This window comes from Ascaphus truei, chromosome 1 (genome assembly GCF_040206685.1).
Source record: "Ascaphus truei isolate aAscTru1 chromosome 1, aAscTru1.hap1, whole genome shotgun sequence".
NCBI lineage: Eukaryota > Metazoa > Chordata > Amphibia > Anura > Ascaphidae > Ascaphus > Ascaphus truei.
Genome location: NC_134483.1, coordinates 311,162,918 through 311,186,425, shown reverse-complemented (window position 1 = coordinate 311,186,425; position 23,508 = coordinate 311,162,918). Strand labels below are relative to the sequence as shown.

The following is a 23,508-nucleotide window of genomic DNA, read 5'->3' as shown; positions in this document are numbered from 1 at the left end:
ATAACGGTATAAGAGGAGACTTGTTAAACACCAGTTCCATAGAGCTCCGTAAAATGCTGCAACATAACCATGTTGCGTTGGCTTTCCTACATTGATCAGACTTCCTAACAATAGCAATGTCTAGGATCCGACCACACTACAAACAAACATTAACACTATACTAGAAGTGATGCATTGTTGCAAGAGAATTTCCCCTAATTCTCAAAAATATATTAATAAGGGTACACATGACACTCTAAATAAATAACTTTCACACAAGTGTACTGAGAAAAAAAATGATCTATTTGGAAATAATGTGAAAACATACTCGGATATTAAAAATAAACAAAAATTCTGGGAATACTGAGAAAACAGTGTCCCATCAAAACCACTCTTATCTCTAAGCCAACCCAATGGGAATTAGGAACAAAGAACACGAAAATATGAAACATCTACTGACGGTCATCAGCAGAAACACTGCTACAAAAATATGACAGGACATATCCAATCATATGAGATAACAAATGTCCGATAATGGAGGGCTATGTTTCGGGCACTTAGGTCCTTCTTAAAGCCCGTTCCCACTCTTGGTGGTACGTCCCTTTATAAGAGTCCTCTGGTTCATCCAAAAGCAAAAACACATGCTCAATCCCAGCAGCTCACGGTATTGAAGGAAGCATCCACTGTATCCGGAACCACATCTGTGGAAATCACCACCAGCGTCCGCCTGGGTCCAGTGTTCCTGGTAAGACTTCCAAACAATGTTCCCTCTACGGGGCTGTAGGAAATGTGTGCAGAGGTTTTTAAAACAGGAGGCGGTTTTACGCTAAAATCAAATAGACTATTATTAGGCGCAACTTTGATAACATAGCTTGTGATCAGCAAAAACAGGATTACAGGAAATCAAAACATGGGAATCGGTATGGGTATCAAAACATGGGAATCGGTATGGGTATCAAAACATGGGAATCGGTATGGGTATCAAAACATGGGAATCGGTATGGGTATCAAAACATGGGAATCAGTATGGGAATCGGTATGGGTATCAAAACATGGGTATCGGTATAGGTATCAAAACATGGGGAGCGGTAACTATACAACGGCAAACCCTCTAACTATGGATTTGGGAGCTAAGTCCCTTACCAACAACAAACCAGCGTTCAATGTGGAGGTCAGTTACCTTCGGACCTTGGCTTACTCTCCTCTCTGGCTAGGAGGGGGGAGAATTTTAAAGTCCAGGATTCTCACCACAGTGGTCCAGGGTCCATTTCCTAGGTCAGAGAGACTAGTCCCCGCGTAATCTCTCCAGCAGTCCAGAGTGTCTCCCTGAATCAGAGATCGTCCTTTATAAAGCCTGAAGCTCTCTGTGCTGGACTAATGATCCAGCTGAGCAGCTTAATGAGGACAGTCTGCTCTGAATGAACTTGCTTAGTGCTGGGCTCAAGCACACCGGTTTCCCTGCAAAGTTATTTTAGACATGGAAGGCCCCCTGTGTTTATTACATTCTGATATTGTCCATGAAAAAACGCCTGAAAACAGCATGCAATTTGAAGTGATAAAAACAATCCGTATTCATTAAGAAATATCTGTGTATAAAAATTGCAGAGTTTGACATCTAATTTGCAAGCACCTTTCCCGGATGGAGTGCAATACTGGTTGGAAACTGACAAAAATCACACCTCTCTTATGTAAGCGAATTTGGGATTTTACTGGGCTTCTCTTGACCAGGGAGGCGCGAGCATAATTTCTATGTAACGTACCAAATAAAGAGAGGACACAGTCTGGAGGTAAAATGGCCGCGGCTTTGTTTATTAATAATAAACATAATCATAACTGAGGTAGCGTGCTGCCCGTCCGCGCCAGAAAGTGCTCGGTGCTGGGCAATGCAAGAGGGGGCACGCGGAAGTACGTCCCGGTGACCTGCCCCCTCGCTTCAACCTGCTTTACCAGCCCCGAGCCCCCTCTGGCAGGACAAGCACCTACCCCCCCCCCCAGCTGCCGCCACCGACGGGCCTGTTTAACCCCTTAAATCAGGCCCGTGCCGCCATAACCTCGCTCGCTGCCTCCCGACCCCTTCTGCCAAACTCGGCTGCCGCTTTATAGGGGTGCCTTTCCCGCCGAGGCGCCATCTTCTTTACCGAAATTGGCGTTCGCGCCCTCCCCCTTCAACCCTTTACTGTCCTTCTTAAAACATTTGGACTTGGGGTGCTGGCCCCCGCACCCAGAGAAGCTATGCTGGAAATGACAATTGGAGAATCTGCATTTTGACTCGTTAAAACCCCAGCATATGCCCGACTGTTTACCGACTGCGCGTCCCCTTCCTGCTGGCCGCGCGAACCATTCCGAACCCTCCTGTGTATTGTTACTGCCAGTGTCTCCTTGCGCGCCTGCCCCGCGAGAGGTTGAACCTCCTCCCCCCGAAATGTGATCTAAGTATAAGTCTACGTCCTTACGGTCCCACGTAACCACCCCTTTATTCTCCTGCATACTTTGCCTGAATTCCACGTCGTATGTCCACCATCCCATCCCCCCATGTTTTTGAAAAGTTTTCCTGATGATGTCCTGATATTTAAACAACGCGGTGCATAAATGTGGCTGCTTCTCCCCCACTACGCCTGCCAATATCCCGAACGCTTGCACCCAGTTACCAAAAGTGCGTGGGTACAACCGTCTCTCTACATCGTCCTTCTTAGCTTCCCCTTTCTTTTCGGATCTAATCCTTAGCCAGCCAGGAGCAAGAGGCCGGACCTCCCTCCTGGCTGCTGGCTATATCCCTGCAGCCCCTCCCCCGGCCGCTCTTGCAGCCAATCCGGATCGGGGAGGCCGAGCCCCCCGGTCACCTGCTGTGCCGCCCATTCAGGCTAGGCCCGCTTCATTCCCCCTCTATCTCCAGCAAAAGCACTGTTTCACTTATCTGACGGAGGCAGCTTTCCGGCAACCTGTAAACCCACAGCTTAATGAATATGTACTTTTACAAAACAGAAAGAAATCAGCGCAAGGACTAACACAAATGAAATATTATAAGTGAGTAAATGGGTGACTAATAAATGTACTGACCCAGATGAAATGAGCTAGCAGGATGCAGCCCTAATGAGGATATGTCTATCCTGATTAAATGGAAGAAATAAAAAAAGGCGCAATCCTGTATAGCAATAAAAAACAGGAACATGTATTAATTAAGCATGGAAGGCTAGGTGACTGAACAGATTAAAACAAACACAATGATGCCAATATATGACAAAAAACAAGAGTACTCTTGAAAATAAAAAAAGAAGGGAAATGTGACCAAAAAATGTCCAATAGTGCAAATGTAGGAGGCAGTGAGATGTGGGAGGAATTGTCACTCGATAGGTAGCAAATGACGAGCAACAAATGGGGAGAGGTAATTGACCCGTCAGATGATAGATTGCGGATGTAAACGTGGAAAAATCAGGCTGATATGGATCTCTATAGATGGAGATGAGGGGTAAGCAAATAGCATAGGCAAGGGATTAAGGAATGGTCTCACCATACAGGGAAAAGGGAGACCAAAAAGCGCACCAGCACAAACGGAGCAGGAAGAAACCAGGACAAAAAAATGATTAAAAGGGCACTTTAATGTGGCAAAAGACCCATCCAATGCATTTCGAACGTCGCAGCGTTCTTTTTCAAGGATAAAACACAATGTGATAACATCCATTATATACCCTCTTACCTGTGGGCCATTTCGCGCCAAAAATCAGAACCTGATGACGTCATAACAGAGCGACTCAGTGCCGATCTAAGGGCAAAAGGAAGTACCAAAGGCAGTGTGGCCATTTTGGATGTGGGCAAACATAGGAACACAATAACAAAGCTTTATTGACCATTCCAGCAGAACAAAATACATTGCTGCTAACTGGACAAGCATATTTAAACGAAATAAAGCTATATTAAACTAAACTAATGTTTAATAAAGGGTACTATTATATCAAGGAAAAACATGAACAAGGTGGATTAAAAAACTAGCTGTGTTGCAACTAAGTTATATACAAAAAAAAGTTAAAAATAAAAACCTCTAGACATGATTAATAAAATGTGCAAGAAAAGTAAATTTAAAGACATATTACACATACAGACTGCATAACACAGATTGTGTACCTAAATCATAGGAACCAGGGAAATACAACCATTATAAAATATGCAGTATTATCCACAAGATACATCAAAGAACAATTTAAGCTTACATATTAGCTTAATATTTGCATGATAAGGCATAGGTTCAAAGGTTATAATGATAAGAATATAATGTCCAATATAATGACAATTGTCTTATTTAATCTGTATTACCAACTAATTACACCATAATACGTCTATCACAAAAATGTTTACAAAAAATGTGTTAGTTGCCAGTCAATGTTCAAGCCCATAGGGAAGCGCGTTTGGAGAGTGAAGATCCAATACGCCTCCCTACGGTCCAGAAGGTTGATATGATCACCTCCTCTAGATTTAGAAATAACTGATTCAATCCCCAAAAAGGAAAAATTATTAATTCCTCCCTGACCACATTCAGTGAAATGTTTTGAGACTGGATGATTAGTGTCTCTCAATTTTATGAGCCTTAAATGCTCTAACATCCTGACCTTAAGGGCTCTGTCGTCCTCCCCACATACCTCTTGCCACAACCACATGTTATTAGATAAATCACAAATTGACTTTTACAATTTATAAAACTGTTAATCTTAAATTCCTTATTTTGTAATATATTCACACCATGTGGCGGTGGCAAGACAAACTGGAAAAAACTTTTGGCAGGCTTCATGTGTTTACATGCACTACAAGAGCCACATTTGAAGGAACCCCTAGTGATAAAAGGTTTTTTGAGACCAGAAGATTTGAGTTCACTTGGTGAAACAGGAGATCCAATTGTTCTCGCTCTACGATATACAAAAGTAGGACCAGAATCCACATATTTTTTAAGGACAGGGTCCATGGATAAGACATTCCAATGTTTTGAAATTATAGAGTTTACTTTTCCACTTTGTTTACTAAATTGTGAAATAAAAAGAGGACATTTGTTTTTTAATTCTGTCAGTCCATGTGAGTCCTGTTTAATACCAATTGTCTTAACATTGTTAGCAAGGCTAGAATCTCCAATTGGATGTGTGGGCAACAATGATGCTCTCTCTGTATGTAATGCATTTTCAAATACAATTGCTAAATGTGATTTGGGGTATCCCCTTTCCAAAAATCTCCTTGTAAGTTCCTCAGACTGAGAAAGGAAACCACTCATAGTGGAACAATTCCTTCTCAGTCTGAGGAACTGTCCCCTTGGTATGGCCTTTATGACATGGGATGGGTGGCAGCTGTCCGCCCTAAGAAAGGTGTTCCTGGCATTTTGCTTCCTATAAACATCCGTTTGGATTTTTTTGTCTATGTCTACAAATAATTGTAGATCCAGAAATTCAATGTGATGGAAATGAAAATTTAATGTAAATCTTAGATTATAAAGATTATTATTAAGATAAGATACAAAAGTGTGAAGTGTAGTGACATCCCCCCTCCAAATAATAATTAGGTCGTCCACAAATCTTTTATAAAAAACAATATTGTGACGAAATAAATTAGTGCTCGAATAAATAAAAAGTGCTTCCCACCATCCCATAAATAAGTTCGCAAAAGAAGGAGCAAAACTTGTACCCATAGCAGTGCCAATAAGTTGCAAATAAAACTTACCATTAAATGTGAAAAAGTTGTGCGTGAGTAAAAAGTGTATAGCGTCCAAAATAAAAGCCGATTGAAAAATTGATATTTCTGGTATCTCAATAATTGGCGGACCGCTGCCAAACCATGGTCATGTTGTATAACAGAATACAGAGAGGTTACATCAAGTGTTACCCACAGGTAATCATTACCCCATTTAACATTTTTGATCTGATCAAGAAGATCACCAGAGTCCCGTATAAATGAGGGCAATTTCCTAACAAATGGCTGAAGAAAACCATTAACATATCTTGACAGACCATCTCCCAAAGATCCAATACTAGAGACAATGGGACGACCTGGAGGGTCGACCAATGTCTTGTGGATCTTTGGGAGATGGTGGAAGATAGGAATAATGGGATGAGATGGAATAATGAATTTAACCTCGTCCTTCGACAGAACTTCCATAATAACACCTGAGTCAACCAGTTCTACAAGGAACTCCAAGAATTGCGGTGTGGGGTCGGCGGATAGTACATGATAGGACCGGCCATCATCCAGTTTGCGTAATGCCTCCCTGATGTAACCGTCTCTGCCCTGCACCACCACGCACCCCCCTTGTCCGCACTCTTAATGACCAATGCAGAATTATTTTTCAAAGATTTTAAAGCTAAACGTTCACTTTGATTCAAATTGTCATGATCTATATAGGATAGGGAAAATCCCTGAGCTAGAAGACGAAGGTCTCTTATAACCAGATTTTCAAACATAGTCAGAAATTAACCCTTGACATGAGTGGGGTAGAACACAGAACTCCTTTTTAGGCCTGAATTCCATTCAGAAAATGTAGGAATATTAACATCATCAACCGTCTGTTCAGATAAAAGATCATTCATATCTTGCAGGGTACAAAAATCATTAAATGTATGTAAAGCAATAGATACCGGAGGAACAGAGTCGGATGAGGGGACATCACTCTCGGTAGCGTGTGATGGCCCCCCATCTAAATCCTCATCTCCGGTCGACCTAGTAACATTTGGAATAAAATTGTCAAAAAACTTTTTCAAGGATAATTTCCGAACAAACTTATAAACATCAATAGTGGTTTCGAACAAATTAAAGTTCATTGAAGGTGAACATTTTAGGCCTTTATCCAGTAGTGACAACTCTGTAGGAGAGAGAGCAGTTCCTGAAATATTTATAACATTAGATATATCATTCAAAACTTCTTCCTTTTGGAGGCGGACCTGTAGCCCCCTCCTCCTCCCCCCCCCTCTTCCCTCTTCTGATTCTCTTGTGTCCTTTTGAAATAAAGGGAAAGATTTTGGTTGTTGCTGTTGCTGTCTCTGTTGATTAACATTTTGATAAGAAAAAGCATCCTGGGACTGGTCCTGACCAGAATCAGACCTAGGTGGTTGACCCCAAAAGGTGCGTCCACCCCTCCCTCGCCCCCTAGATGGAGCTCCACGACCACGATGATCATCATTCTCAAATGTATTGACAAAAGATACAGAATGAGAGGTAGAGGCAGTTTCTGCATCTGAAACATCAGATTCGCCACTCTGATAATCCACATTCTTAGATTTTAAAATGGACTTATTGGGAGTAGATTTAAACTGAATGAATGATTTATCTTTGTTATTTGATCTTTCCTGAATAGAATTTATCCTCTGCCAATGGTAAACCTGGTTCTTTTCATAGTCATATCTGTCCCGATCATATTTACTTTGTTTTTTAGACATAATACCACATTCCACATTTTTTACCGTTTTGGAGAGAATAACATCAAATTCCTTAAAGCCCTTTAAACCTTTGAAACTGTATAGGTTTTTTTGCAGTTCTGTGATTTGAATATCAAGCTGATCTTTCTCCTTCATTTTCTGAAACACTATTAACTCCATCAAACGAAAAGAGCAGTCATTGAGGGCTGTCACCCATCTATTTTCAAAATCCACATCCGGAAAACCAAAGGAGGGGGCTTTTTTAACCCTTAGTCCTCTTGGGATCCTTTTACACTGGCGACACACTTTATTCGAGCTTGGCTAGTCCCACGAATTCGGGTATACCCGGGTGTATTGAGGTTTGTGACTGTTTTCTGCCCGAGTGCATTGAGTTATTTTCCAAGCAGGGATTGAAGCATTTTATTCCCGCTGGCTGCAATACTGCACAGTATATATATATATACTGCATTACAATACATGAATTTATGACATCTGGTAGACACGCGAAGCATTGCAGCCTATTAAATCCTAATCATTATCATTTAACAGATCAGCCGCCCATCAGCCAGGCATGAACCCAGGCTGGGAAGGCAAAGGCAACGGGGCTTGTCAGAGGTGAGGAGTGGCGCATTCCAGGTATCTGCCAGGTACATACTGGGTATTTGCTCGAATAAAGTGTGTCGGTGCAGTACATTTAGCATAGTTCTCCAGGCTTATAATGTCCCACCATAAGCGGTTCTTATGAATCAATAAACTTTCCAATTTTTGAAAGTGGATTTTGAGATCAGAGATGTCAGTGGTATCCAAATCCACAATGTTATCAAACACACGTAAAGCTTGTTTTTTTCTCTGTGTATCATCACAAGTGTTGAAAAAATAAGTATCTGAAATATCTTCTAATTCATCCATATTATCCCCTGGTTCCTCCATACCAATATAATGGAACACAAAGGGTGTACTGAAGCCACAAAAAAGTTACTATAAAAGTGTATAAAAAGCAAAAATATAAAAATTAGGGATCTTCCTTTTAAATTCAAAGATTAAGCGCCAAAAAACCTATGCATGTGCGGCTCCAACCTGTATATATTGCAATATGGAAAATAGCTGAAGCGCTCAAATGCAGGTATATCTCAAAATGATAATAAGCCAGACCACTGTACCAGGGTACTAACAATTGATATAGTACCTATTGTGTCATATAATGGGTACTATCCTCCTGAAGACAGGTGGCGTGTGGTGCAACCCACTCACCATCAGTCTCATTGGCAGGTTCCCCTGAAAAATATACAAATACTCACATCCTGGTAGGGCAGGCAGGCAGGCTGTGCAGCTACTCAATGCAATACAGGGAAAAGGGAGACCAAAAAGCGCACCAGCACAAACGGAGCAGGAAGAAACCAGGACAAAAAAATGATTAAAAGGGCACTTTAATGTGGCAAAAGACCCATCCAATGCATTTCGAACGTCGCAGCGTTCTTTTTCAAGGATGTAACCGCGATGACCACAAGGGTTTCCGCGTCCCTCCGTCAGCACACCAACAAAATCACGCCGGAGATGAACATGTGATGCTGATCCGGGTAACACTGGGGACGCTGTTCCACTTCCACTTCCTGGATTAACCCCTCACACAAGACAGCTGTATTCGTTCAAGTTGAATATTCACTCGTGTCTGCTTGATTTCAGACTCAGACTCAGCCAGACAGACAGACAAATGCAGCCTTCCACTTTGTTCCGCCAATATAACTGAAATCGTTGCTCTCACTCCTCACATGCAATTAGGCACTTTTACAAGTTTGCCTCATTTCCATATAAAATGTGCATACTGCACGGAATTGCAAAGCTGGGATCAAATTGCGTCAAAAACATACAGTAAATGCATGTATGGGAGTTTAATGAATAGACCCCCAATTTTAATTTTGCCTAAGTATATATCCGTGTATGGTAAGCAATCTTAAAGTTAAGATGAGAAATTGATGCTTCCTTTGTGGACTTTGTGAAATTGTTGTGTGTTATTCCGGGTTCCAGTCTATGGAAATTATCGAGTATTTGCCAAAGAATTTTAATACACTTCAGCCTCTTGTGATACTTGCTGTGTTTTAGATCACAAATGAAAAAGGCCTGCCTCCTGACTTTTGAAAGAATTAATATTGTAGGCTTCATGTAACCTCTTTGCTTCCGGGACCAGCCAAGAGGTTAAGCAAACAGGTGCAACATTGCACGGTTATGATACCTAATGATAACAGGGGATTCTGCAAAGTGCCACGCCAACTCCATCAAGCACCCGTTCTGCCTCAAATCCCTCACACTGAGTTTCTTGAAGCCGCGGCTTTTCTTGAGGTGAAACCTCAGCTGCAAGCCAACAGGTTTAATTATAGCCTTCGTGAGAACACAAGCCAGGCAGCAATAACAAAACAAATCATCAGGACGCCTTCTGAAGCAACGTGGCTGGCCCATTGTGAGAGAAAATAATGAGAGATTACCTGAAAGCGAAGAGTAAGACACAGAGTGCTTTATGTAGAGGACGAGGCAGCAACCCCCACTGTCTACTCTGTGAAATTAAAACAGATTGCTTCGTTAACGGCCTGGAATGGAAACTGGATGCCCATTAGGTGATGTTAGAATGAAAGCGAATGTATTACTATGGTATATAACACGTAACAAAAGGCATAACTTACATTTGGCAGTACAGTATCTTACAGATTGCTTGTAGAGATTGCAGACATATTTAAACATAAAATGTGTATGAATGTGGTCCTGTTAAAAAAAAACATGCAGCAAAATAAAGTAATGTTAAGAATCGTGACACAGTTTCAAATGTCTTATAATGTCTTTCTGGCTCCTCTGTAAACACAAGTTTTAAAGCAGCTACGGTATCTCTTTCTCAGGTGACTTATGTGGAAATCACCAATTACCACTTTTTCAAGATGGCCATCAGACATCTTTACATGTCATTTGTTGTTAACAGTGAGACTCCTGTTTGCAGCCATTTCAAACAATAGGGATCCCCCTATATAGGATTGTGGGAGACCAAGAAACAAGTTTGTCATCCTTTGGGGTGCTGCTCTAAGCTTCTCCTACGAAGGAGACAGTGTAACCTAAAAAATGCATTAACAATCTTCAAGGCTCTCTGATTCTTACCAACAACAAAAGCAATATCCCAGTAGTGGAAACTAGCCCATGCCAAACACTAAATCTTAAGTAATGCAAGAAAATCTCCTGTTGAGAATTAAGACCAATTGCAGATGTAGTAAATGCTACTGAACCTGTTGTATTAACGCGTACGCTTCATTTAACAGTAGTGCTATTTAAAACAATGGTTGGGCCGGCTTGATGTTGGTGCCATTGGTGCCGCTGCACCGATCCTGGTGGTTACAGAGGTGCTCTTCCCCACAACAATCAAATTGTTTGCCGTAAGTGAGTGTCTGTTATCTTCTTTAGAGCGGCATCTCCTCCTGCAGCGTTGCCTGGTCAAGCCGCCGCAAAGGCACATTGTGCCGCATTGCCATGACAACGTGACATCACATGACGCAGCGTCGTACGAGGAGGAGATGCTGCTCCGATAAGAAGGTAAGAGGCCCCGCCAATCCCCCACTGCCCTGAGCCTCGCAAATCTCGTAGCCGGCCCTGGATAACACACATTCAATTGAACACATATTTTTGTGTTAATGGGAGTAATAACAGCTGCTACATCAATAACTGTAACACATTCAGACAAATGAAACTGACAGGAGGCCACAATCTTTACCTCTTCATGATGTGTGGTTGATGGATGTACCCTTCCCTGACTGTTTTGGTTTTCTAGGCATAGTATTTTGACAGATATTACAGTGTCTTTGTGTATCTAATGATTTATCACAGATACAGATTTGAATGGGAAAGGGCAGTTCATCTGTCTTATTCTGTTGAAAGGCCACAATTGAGTTAGGTTTGCTTATAATTTGTACAGAAGATGGTCTCTGCACATTGCTGTGAGAAAAGGGCTACATGAAGAAGTTTTATAGAAATGAGCAAAGGGTCTTAAACAATAATATAAATTTGTAGGTGAAATGTGCCATCACCTAAAAGGGTTTTTGGGGAACCCCCCCCCCCCAGGAAATCAAGGCAGTCTTAAAAATATTTTCAACGCTCGCTGGCTTATAGGCAAACGTTATCCTCCAATAGTAAGTGGTTTCCCCTGCTGCTCCGTTTCCTTCACAGATCACCGGGGCAAACTTGAACAGAAAATAAGTATAAAAGTAACCTGTATATATAAAAAAAATAGTAATAAAAGACTCACTTCTATAATTACATGTGTACCCCCTGATGAAGCGTAATTTACACGAAACACGTTGTGGTTGGCGTTCCAGGCATGTCATGACCCTAGCCTGTGTGTATCCATGCTTGTGTGCTCTACCTGGTGTGGGACTCTCTGTGGTGGGGAACCTGTGGAAGAGCGACCTCTTTATCATTATCCTGTGTCACGGAACATTGCCAGCTCTGCCTACGAGATTATACCGATGTGTCCACCCACGCGCAATCGCGCGTACATGTCATTCTAGATGTGAGCCTTTTATTACTATTTATTATATAAATATTACTTTCATACTTCTACATCTCCCCGTTGTGCTCCTTTTTTGTTTTTTTCTCAGTCTTAAAAATATACAGCACTCTGCTATTATTTATTGTTTAATTCCTCTAAAACCATTTACTCCTACAACACGAAGCAGCAGTAACTCACAGTGGAGATTAACAGATGCTAGGAGATCTCTTGACGAGTTGCAACACAAAAAAAGGAAAGGAGAGAAAGATACTGTAGAACAAAACAAAAAATGGATACAGTACTAAAAAATGTACTACATTTTGCGTTTTTCAAACATAACTTTGCTCTCTACATATTAAAACAGTATAGGCACAAGGAATTTCTGTCCAACTAGTTTATAATCATTTGAGTTATTAGGAGACTAGAGGGAATTAACAAAGGTGAGACATATGTTGCCAGCATTATTGCACCTGCTCTCATGTAGGTGAAATATTCGTTAACCCCGCCCTTCTCTCGCTTGCGGCTGATTCAAGCAATGGCCGCTTCTCTCACAGGTGCAATCTGTATGTCCCGCTGCAACGTGCCAGCGGGAGTAATAATAATCTGTAGCTGGCACTGGCTCTAAAACCATGAAAGTTTTTACCCATTTTTTTATGCATAAGGCCTCTTCACCCTTGTGTTAGTGGCTTCATTTACTCCAAAAAAAAAAAAATAATAGGTATGTATAGAGAATATTTTCATTTCATGATAGCTTTTAGTACCAGAGGGATCTATCTACTTTGTATGATGAACTCTTTTCGTATCGCCCCAATTTAATATACAATAAGGTGATCATATTCAATTTGCGAGAGTACTATTCCAAAGGTTCAACGTCAATAAGTGAGTGAGATCTGGGACTTATGAACCAAGAACACTCTAACTTGAGGGGGGAAGTCCATGCATGGACCTGCTTATGGAGACCTGCAGATGCACTCATGGGCTCCTTGTCTTTGTTTATTCTGCATTTAAATCTATGACATTACTTATGCTACAAAGGAATTAACCTATTGTCCAACGACACTTATTTCAAATTAGTGTGACAACAATTTTGAGATATAACACCTCATGGGGCATGTTACCTTTTAGTCAGGGCCGGCTTGGAATATTGCGGGGCTTGGTGCCTTCATGTGGTGCAGGGCCTCTTACCATCTCCTTCGCCATCTCTTCCTGTAGGTCCCTCATCATGGCACTGCGACATCAAATGGCGTTGCATTGCCATGACATGACATGCCATGACATGACGTCCAGTTATCATGGCAATGCAACACCATTTGACGTTGCAGCTCCATGATGAGGGACCTGCAGGATGAGATGGCGAAGGAGAAGGTAAGAGAGTTACAGAGCCCCGCGCTCTCCCCTTGCAATCAGTATAATTATTGTGGGCAAGAGCGGCGGGCCTCTAACTGCGGGGCTAAGTGCAGTGGCACCGATGGCACTGCCATAAAGCCTGCACTGTAGTTTTAGTTATGTGTACAGCATATGGTGCAGAAGGAGAAGATCCATAGCAAATGCTGGCATATTTTGAACACTAGTCAGAGCAATCCCAGTTGAAAAATATTAGATGTGTGAGGTTTTCGTGGATACCTATCAAACAATTTACAGCACTGTCATTTTGTACCTCTGGAGGACAGTAATTTGCTGCACTCGCCTACAGATGCAGGCAGTAGGATATATTCTATAAGATTTGAGACCGCCGATCTGTGCGGTCTGACACGGAAGCCCCATTCAATGATCTCTGAGCTTATAGAATATACCCCAGTGACGTATGGTATATAAAATAAGCTACTCATAAAAAATTAAAATGCAACAATTCCTCCCCAAGTGTAAGCCAGAGCAGCGCTGCAGAATTTCAATGTGTTGCACACCTCTCTATCAATGAAAATAGTTAAAAGCAATATAATCCAGTTTTAGTAGTGCCATTATTTATTGATAAGTACGTACTACGATTTTAGGGATGCTTACTTTTCTGCAAAAACAGTGTCATTTATATTTACTAGTGTACTTTTCACAACAGTTCGATCCAAGTGATTTGCCCCTGCCTGCCAACCCCATCATGACCCAAGAGCAATAAGGCAGACTAACAGAATTGTAACAAAATGTCTCCGGCTCCAATGAGCAAAATGGGACCAATAAACAAACCAAAAGGCTACATTTGCAAAAGAAAACGAAAAAAGAAGAAAAAAAACGGGGGGTGGGTGTGTGTGTGTGCTGAGCATGCGCGTTCTAAGATTTGTCACTGAAATTGTATTTTGATTTTGAGGTTTTTGATTGACTGAAAGAGAGTAGAATTTGTTTTATTTATTTTCTGCAGAAATTTGCATAGTATCAGTTGGAATACATGATACAATTGACTTCTGATAACTAAAGTAAGATACATATATTTTGGATTGTAAAGTATCTAGATGCCGTAGAAAGACTGAATCAATGGTCCAACCTGATTTTGTAGTTGGAAAGGCTGGATTGGTGTTGAGAGTTAAATTGAATGTTTCTTGCATGAATGTAATGACTGGCAGTGCTTCTTCAGGGTCAAAGTTTATGTTGTGGTCACCGCTTAAAATGTTTGCTTCTAAAAGTACTGGTACTGTGGCAGGTTTGGATATGAAAGTACAGGTACTGTGTCGGGTTTGCTTATAAAAAAGTACTGGTACTGTGGCAGGTTTGCTTCTAAAAGTACTGGTACTGTGGCAGGTTTGCTTATAAAAGTACTGGTACTGTGGCAGGTTTGCTTATAAAAGTACTGGTACTGTGGCAGGTTTGCTTATAAAAGTACTGTTAATGTGACAGGTTTGGATATAAAAGTACTGGTACTGTGGCAGGTTTGCTTATAAAAGTACTGGTACTGTGGCAGGTTTGCTTATAAAAGTACTGGTACTGTGACATCTGGAGATATGGGGAGTGCTTCCTTGTCACAATTGGACTCACTTCATAAGTGCAGCATCCTGACTTTGCCACCTGCATCCTAGGATCCTGCGTGTGCCATCCGTTTGTGGGAATTGCAGAAGGTAAATGGGGAAAAACAGAGCCCTACCAATGGAGCGACCAAAAAAAATATAGAGAGAGTCCGTTCCCATAAAAATATAATTATTTATTGGTCATAGAAAAAAGAAACGGAGGTATCTCCCCATCTACGCGTTTCGTGTCATCAAGGCATCGTGGTCGATAATGAAGGCACTCACATGTATCGTATGTTTGGCATTCTACAGACAGTCGTCGTAAAAAAATATACAAAGATTAGTCACAGACTAAACAGTACATTACCTGGAGGACAATCCTCCTCATGAAAGTAGTGCGGACCAGTTGTATATCTGTAGCTGAAAGATGGCAATAATCCTTTTTAACATAACAATATGCATAAACATAACACTCTAATGGCTCAAAAGTGACCAGGAAATGGGAAGACTTGGGTAATGTGCATGAAACCCCTTGCACATGGAAAACGTCTTGCAGCGATGTCACATTGTCATAGAACCTTCTCGTGAACAGGCATTGTGACCAGTTTCTTGGATAATCATATTGGTGGGTTGTAACGTAATTAACAATATGAGCAATGTAGAACATACAGGACTTCAAAATAATACTTGCAAATAGCTAATTACACTTGCTAATAGCAAAGTATGTTCATAAACCCATAAGTAGAAAGTATGTGAGACCAAAGTGAAAACGATAAAAATATACGCTAGGTGCAAGCTTACAGCTGTGTGGCCAGTGCTGCTATGAGCTTAAACCAAGGTTTAGAACTTTATCTTGATAATACTCTCCTCGAGTCGGAAATGTGGCAGAAACTCAACATTTGTGTTGCCTCCAATAACATTTATTAAAAACTACAAGAACATGCAAGAGATTGGTTGCTATTGATATTCAGACTACTGTGGAAGAAATAAAACCCCACTCTAACTTTAGGGTAACGGCCTGTCAGAAGACTTTTATTACATATTACCACAAGAGTACATCTAATTATCAAACACCTGGTTCTGAATAAAATATAGCACTGCCGCTTAATTCTTAATCGTCTACTTTTAAACCCAAGCAAGGAGGGCTGCGTGCATACACATTGCGTTCCGGCGCCTAAACTGTTATTCACTACACAATTTGGCAGATTCTTGCTGAGGAGACATACTGGAAAAATAGACAAGACACGTTTACAGCATTCAAGGGCGCAGACTCGGGGTCTCCTGTTCTTTCGCATATACAGACGGTCCTCGCTTATCCGAGGGAATGCGTCCTGCAAACCGCCGTCGGTTAACGGACTGTCGGATTGCGGGTCATTATTAATTGGCGGCGGTGACTGTCGGGTAAGCGGGTCTGGCGTCGGTTAATGCAACCAACGGACTGCATTATGTGGTGTCTGATATTGCATCCGATGGATAGCAGGACGTCGGATACCGAGGACTCACTGTATCTCCCTGTTCCTATACTGTAAGACAGGGGTGCACAAACTTTTGCAGCTGTGCCCCCCCCCCCCCCCTGCCTGCTGCCCCCGGTGCTTGCAACCTCCTCACCTCTGTTCTCTGCATCAAATGACGCAGCAGGGTCATGTGATGTCACATCTGCAACCCCCCCCCCCCCCCGAAATATCTTCGGTCCCCCCTGGGGGGCATGCTCCCCAGTTTGCGCACCCCTGCTCTAAGAAACTTGTTAACCCAAAATATATGGTTAATCTAAAGTAAATCATAGAGCATTTTCCTGTAAACAAATACATAGCCCTTGAACACCTGCCAGTTACCCACAATACATTTCTGCAGCAAATCTAGTTTTTGTTGACCATAACTCCACACTGCAGCTAAATCTCAATTTTTATTCCACACTAACTAGAACCTGTGTAGTGTCAAAAGAGCTCTGATTTTGTGAATTGTGATTTTCTGTTTTATGAACTACAATCATCCTTGATTTAGGAAATTATCTGTTTAAATAGAAACACTGTTTCATCTTTGGAAAGGCCATGCCATAACATCTGTAGCCACCTCCAGTTTTGTGCGTTGACTTAAAGCCATGTTTTTGTGTGTTCTTTTAATTAACGCTGGTACTAGGAAATATATCATTGTAATGTTTGATCTTCCACCTTCCAGAACATCGGGAAGAAGATGAGCTGTCAAGAATTCATCTCCAACCTTCAAGGGGTGAATGAAGGTAGAGATTTCCCACGAGTGCTGCTCAAGGTTGGTGCAGGAGTTAATTGCTATGCATGGCTTGTCGTGTTAACACTTCATGGGTTGGTTCATCATGTCAATGGCCTCAGAACTATCTGGATTTGTATTGTATTTGCTGCTCATTTCTTATATACTGTATCTCCTTTTAACAGACTCCCGATCCTCATATATACCAAGGGCCCTTGAATTTCGTTTTTTTTTTCCTTTTCTTTTTCCTGGGAAGTTATTACTGTTTATTATAATAACAAAAAATTGGTGAAAATCGGTGCCAAAAATGACTCTTAATTTTGCTATGTAAATATTGTGGTTTATTTTGGTGGACAGAATGCTTTGATATGTTACCCTATAAATATTTACATTAAATAATTGGGTCAAATAATTGTATTATACTTAGACAGATTTACGTGTAGTCCTGCTTGACAGTGTAAGTCTAGATTCCAGAAGTCCTCTATGCATGGTAATTTATTATTAACATACAGTCACACATATATATATCTAATGCAATATATTGTATTTTTTGTTGTGCTAGCTGTACTACTTTCTAATAGCTACTACTTTCTAAATAGCCTACTGGTGGAAGACAATGGTCTTGGATAGGATAACCCAAATCTAGTTTCAGCGCCAGTTCTTTGTGACTGTAATCAAGTCATTTTTTCTATATCCTGTATATGTCTTGAAAAAACAAAAGTTATACTGCAAGGTCTTCCCCCTGTTGTATTATGTATACCTCCTAAACATACGCTGTGCATCAAAATCGTTAATGCGCCATTAATTGAATGCATTGAATTCATATTTTTTCCGCTTCGTCAGCTCGTGTACTGTTGACATTAAAAAAAAAAAAAAAAAAAAAAAAAAAAAAAAAAAATTGTCCGGTGGCTTGGAGCTCAGACAAGATGGACGTGTAGTGCTTAAGCTCCTGAATAGCAAAACCACAAGCTTTATCCATCACAGGGCATCGTCGCTCTAATTACCAAAAAAGACACAGATTTAGAGTGTAGTAGAGCTGGGGATCACCACAAACTGAGACTTGAACAAATCGGACTATATTTGGGGAAATTACCCACTTATGGGGCCTAGATGGTGTGGCTGCTTGTAAACCTACTGTAGGCCGAAGAGACACGAGGCCCTGCAGTATCATACGGATAAACAGGCACTCAATAAAACCACAAAATCAGACACCCACTTACAGATGCAAAGTACAACATATTTGACTTTATCACAGAGCAGAAGAGTATAAGAACAGAGCTGAAAAAAACGTGAGTTGGATTCTGCCCCTCTCCTCCTGAGGCCCTGGAGAATACACAGGCGAGCTGACTCGCAGATCTGTCCCCCCAACCCCCCTTCAAACAATTAAATTGGAACCTGGTCTGCCTCCCACTCCTGTCAACCCAAATTAGGAAAATCTCTCTTTCTGGACACCCCTCCTCCCACGGGTCTCGGCTGTGGCAGAGCTGTCAACTGCCAAGCCGAGCCTGTATCCCTATTCCCGAGCGCTGCACACCCCTGTCACTCGGCGCCATTTCACATAGGGGTCTCACGGGTGCTGCGAGCTGTACCCACACCTGAGCCTCGGTCCCCCTGGGCCTGATCGCCCTTCCTCACGAGGGCTGCAGCCTGTCCCCCGCCTGAGCCTATCTCCCCCTGCACGCTCTGGAGGAAGAAGTGAGGGAGTAGCCAGCAGACTATCAGCCGGGCATGGCCTCTAAAATGGCTGCCATAGCTCTGTGAGGGAGAGAGAGCCAAGTACCTGACATACCTTCCCCAGACCAGAGGTCCGTCAGAGCGCGCCTTCCTGCTCCGTGGTCCTGCGCTCCCCCCCCCCCCCCCCCCTACACACCTCCTGCCGTCCCTACTGGGGACTGAGGCTACTGGTGGGGCCTGCGGTGGTGGCGGAGGGCTCGGGTGCGACGGGAGGATAATCAACATGGCTGCCATGGCGCTGTAGCTGCACGCAGCACTTACCTCTCCCGGCCGGCAGAAAATCTGACTAGCGCGCCTTCCCGCTGCTCCCCCCTGCCTCCCTGTGCTCCCCTGCCTCCCTGTGCTGCCATCGATCTGCCTGCTCTGTTGCGGTGTGGAGGGGGGCTGAGAACAGCTGCTACAGCAGGATCGGAGCTGCCTGGATCTCTGCGTTCCAGCCTGCGTGTCACCGAAATCCAAGATGGCCGCCGCAGGCTGGATTTAAAGGTATATCACCCCCCAGGCACTTAAATAAATAAAAAACACCAAAACACAAAAACCAACCAGCCTGGGTAACACACAAGCATATGCAACCACTGAAAAGCTGAAAAACAGGGCTCTGAGTTGTATTCCAACACACTTTCTCCCCATCCCTAATCTTCACAATAAAAAAATAAATATATATATACAGCCACTGTGCTGAAAAACCTCCCCTGCCGTTGGAGCTCCCCAATGTATGGCTACCTACGTTTAAAAAATAAAGAAATACCGCAGTCATAGTCAGAGCCTACGCACGAACCGGCCGGCTATTTAACAACATCATGAAAATTGACAGATAAAGCAACCAAAGCTAATAACTAAATCCCACCTGCACGGCTATAGCTGGTGGGGTACGTCCCTGAGCAACGTAAGTGAGAACTACCAAAATAAGAGTAATCAACACCACAATGTCCCTCGGTGGTGCGCACGTGGCGCAGCCCACAATGGCCTGAAGCGGGCTCCATGAGGCGGCGGGCTTACCAAAGCATCTAACAAATCAAAAGAAGTAGGAAACGCATAGACTGGAGGCGTTGGATATAGTACTCCCCAGAATGGCTCCGAAAAAAGCAACCCCGCAAGACTTCTTCAAGACAAAGGAGAAAAGCAAAGCGGGCAGATCAGAAAGCAGAGCGCCATCTCCCACTCAGTCAGACACTGAACATGAACCTGAGGTATGTGAACAAACATCAACCAAAAAAGACATTGAGAACTTATATGCAAGCCTAAAAACCTTACTCCACCAAGAGCTCCAAAGCGCTCTCAAAGACCTCAGAACAGAGGTCAGCTCTATAGGAGAACGCACTGATACACTGGAACATAAAGTGGATGAAACCATTAACAACCAGACTACTATGGATATGGAGATCCTGGCCCTAAGAGCCAGAATGGCTGCCGTGGAGGAAAAACAGGAGGATCAAGAAAACAGGGCAAGAAGGAACAACCTCAGGTTCAAAAACATTCCAGAGACAGTCACAGATCTGGAGAGAGCAACAACTGAATGGCTACAGACCCTTCTCCCGGAAACACCCCCAGCACTACTGATCCTGGACAGGATACATAGAGCTCTCAGACCGCGACCACAAGCCGGAGATAGAGCTCGAGATGTAGTGGTGAGGATGCACTACTTTAAAACTAAAGAGGCGATTTTTAACCTGGCACGGGAAAAAGGAGGGCTGAAATGGGGAGATGTGACGATAGACGTGTACAACGACCTAGCCCCATTAACGCTGTTGAAGAGGATGGCTCTGAGACATATCACAAAAGTCCTGAGAGACAACGAAATCCGATACAAGTGGGGGTTCCCATTCCGCCTCATCGCCACCAGGAATGGAACGCAAGCCTACATGAAGGATCCAGAGGAGGGAGTGGACTTCCTAGAAAGACTGGGATTGCAACCACCAGACTCCATGTCCAGCGAAGAACGCAGACCGCCTCCTGTCAGACCCGTATGGAAAGAAGTGGGCAGAGGAGCCACTCCACATAGAAGAAATCCAAAGGATCCCCAGAAATCTTAAATTTTAGGTCTATGCAAAACCTGCTAAAGTGGAGAAGACCCGTAAATCCCGACATAAGGAACTATGCCCAAATGATAGACTAAGATGTGTTACATAGATCCAGATAAGAAATAAGTAGGGGCCAACATCATTCCCTCCCCCATGCTTGAGCAGGTAATCCGTAAGGTAGAAGTAGAAGTACTGGTGACAGTACGCAGAATACATGTAGTTATGCAAAAATACATAAATGAAAAAGCAAAAATGTATGTTGTAGACAAGATAGGGGAAATGTATGAACCCGGCTGTTGAATCATGCCTGCTCGATATACAGCTGGTCACAATGGTATAGAGGTACACACCTGGCAAGGAAGATCTACTATATTAAATATTAAATAAAAAATAAACAAAACGGGATAGAAATGTTAACTGATAAAAAAAAAAAAAAAAAAAAAAAAGTTGATTTGTTGAGCGGGCCCGCCGCCTGGGGCCGCAGTACGGCCATTACACACCCAAGGTTATGGGTGTGAGATTAGCGCTACAGCGCAACCGCAGAGAAAGTTCGTTCACGTCCAGTGAACACACAAATCCAGGCTATGTTAGTCACCTGGATTATCCTATATATGTTGTTTTATTTTTGATGTTTACATGTTTGAATGTTGTCATTACTGTACGAGGTGCAGGGATACCCTCCAGGCCGACCCTCAAGGGAAACCAGAAAATGAATCCACTAGAGAAGAAGACCTCACACCCAGGTAAAAAAAAATGACACTAACACTAATATCACATAACACCAAGGGATTGAACAATGTAGTAAAAAGGAAGCTAGCCATGACGGAATATAAAAGACTATCAGGGGACATAATATTCCTACAAGAAACGCACTTCACTGCTGGCTCCACCCCCACGTATTGGGACAAATTATACCCCCAGATATACACAGCTTCGGCAAAGGACGAAAAGAAAAGAGGGGTGGCCATACTCCTAGCAAGGAACTCTCCATTTAAGGTAGACAGGGTAAGAAGGGACCCAGAAGGACGGTACCTAATAATCACGGGGAGCATAGAAGATACACAAATAACCCTAGTTAATGTGTACGCACCAAATGAAAATAAGAGAATATTTTTCACAAAATTGTTTCGGCTGCTGGGCACAACCTCCCGGGGCCGCCTGGTCATGGCGGGAGATTTTAATATAGCCTTAAATGAAAAACAAGACAGATCTAAACCTGCCCTAGCTAAGACAACGGCTGCCCGAAAGGGGGAGAGAAAAACCCTAAGAGAGGGACTTAAAGAGTTTGATTTAAGGGATGCATGGAAGGAGATGAATCCGCAGAAAAGGGACTTCTCTTTCTACTCAGCCCCCCACAAAGTATACACACGGATAGACTACATATTTGTAGATTCCTTACTGATCCCAAAGATTACAAAGGCTACAATACACCCTATTACTTGGTCAGATCATGGTCCAGTTGAAGTGCACATTGACGACATACACAAGAAACCAAGTAAAGGGACATGGAGACTAAACGAGTCTCTATTAAAGATGCCAGAAGTCATAGTTGAGATCAGTAACGAGGCCTCCAACTACTTCCGAATAAACGAAGGTAGCGTGAACTCACCCTATATCCTTTGGGAGGCCCATAAGGCAGTGGTGAGAGGAAAACTTATCAGCGTCGCATCGCATAGAAAGAGGGAGAGACAGAAACAAACAACAAGCCTGCAAGAAAAGATAAAGACCCTAGAGGAGGCACATAAAGTAAATCATAGCATAGCCATGGAGACCGAATTGCGGGACCTCAGAGGGAAACTAAATTTACTACTTACTGATAAAGCTGAAAAGGCCATAGCTTGGACAAAACAAAAATTCTACGAGAAGGCCAATAAGGCTGACACAATGATGGCCACAAAATTGAGGAAGGATAGAATGCAATCTAGAATACATAGCATTAGAAGAAAAGATGGGGTGTGCACAACAAACCCACAGACAATAGCTAATGAATTCACCACATATTACAAAGAGCTATACAATGGAGATAAAGTAGATAAAGGGAACACCACCAAGAAAAGACAGAGAGCTTTTCTCAGAAAAATAAATTTGCCTAAACTCACAGAACAGGATATAACAACACTATCCCAGCCAATTACGTCGACAGAGGTTTTAGAAACAATAACGGGGTTGAAGAACTCCAAGGCCCCGGGACCAGATGGTCTATCCAATATTTACTATAAAAAATTGGCCCACATATTAGCTCCCCAATTACTAAAGATATTTAACAAAGCTCTTGAGGGAGAACAATTTCCTCAAACGATGCTGGAATCAAAAATAATATTAATACATAAAGAGGGAAAAGACCCCACCCAATGCAAAAGCTACAGACCGATATCCTTGATCAATAACGATCTCAAAATATTTTCCAAAATATTGGCCACAAGATTAAATACGTATCTTCCGCAACTGATAGACGCAGATCAGGCTGGATTCATACGAGGTCGCCAGGCCGGGGATAATACACGAAGAACAATTGACTTAATCCAGATAGCCAAACTCGATAAAACGCCTTCGATGCTACTATCTCTAGACGCCGAAAAGGCTTTTGATCGTATTGATTGGGGATATATGTTTGAGACACTTCGAGCATTCGGGGTAAAAGGCAAATTTATGAATGCTGTTACATCACTATATGGAGAACCCACAGCTAAAGTATCCTATATTAATATGCAGACTGAGAA

At 42.4% G+C, this 23,508-nt stretch overlaps 1 protein-coding gene across 11 annotated transcripts in view; it reads left to right on the top strand.

Annotated features, from left to right (window-relative positions):
• PSD3 (pleckstrin and Sec7 domain containing 3) overlaps positions 1–23,508 on the top strand; it is a 586,117-nt gene that overhangs the window by 362,358 nt on the left and 200,251 nt on the right. For 10 of the 11 annotated variants that reach the window (XM_075605135.1, XM_075605145.1, XM_075605197.1 and 7 more), the window contains one exon: positions 16,986–17,075. In XM_075605135.1, coding sequence (XP_075461250.1) covers positions 16,986–17,075 — 90 coding nt within the window. Of the gene's footprint in view, positions 1–10,799; positions 11,371–16,985; positions 17,076–23,508 lie in introns of those variants that run through there. The other variant, XM_075605186.1, reaches the window with a different exon arrangement.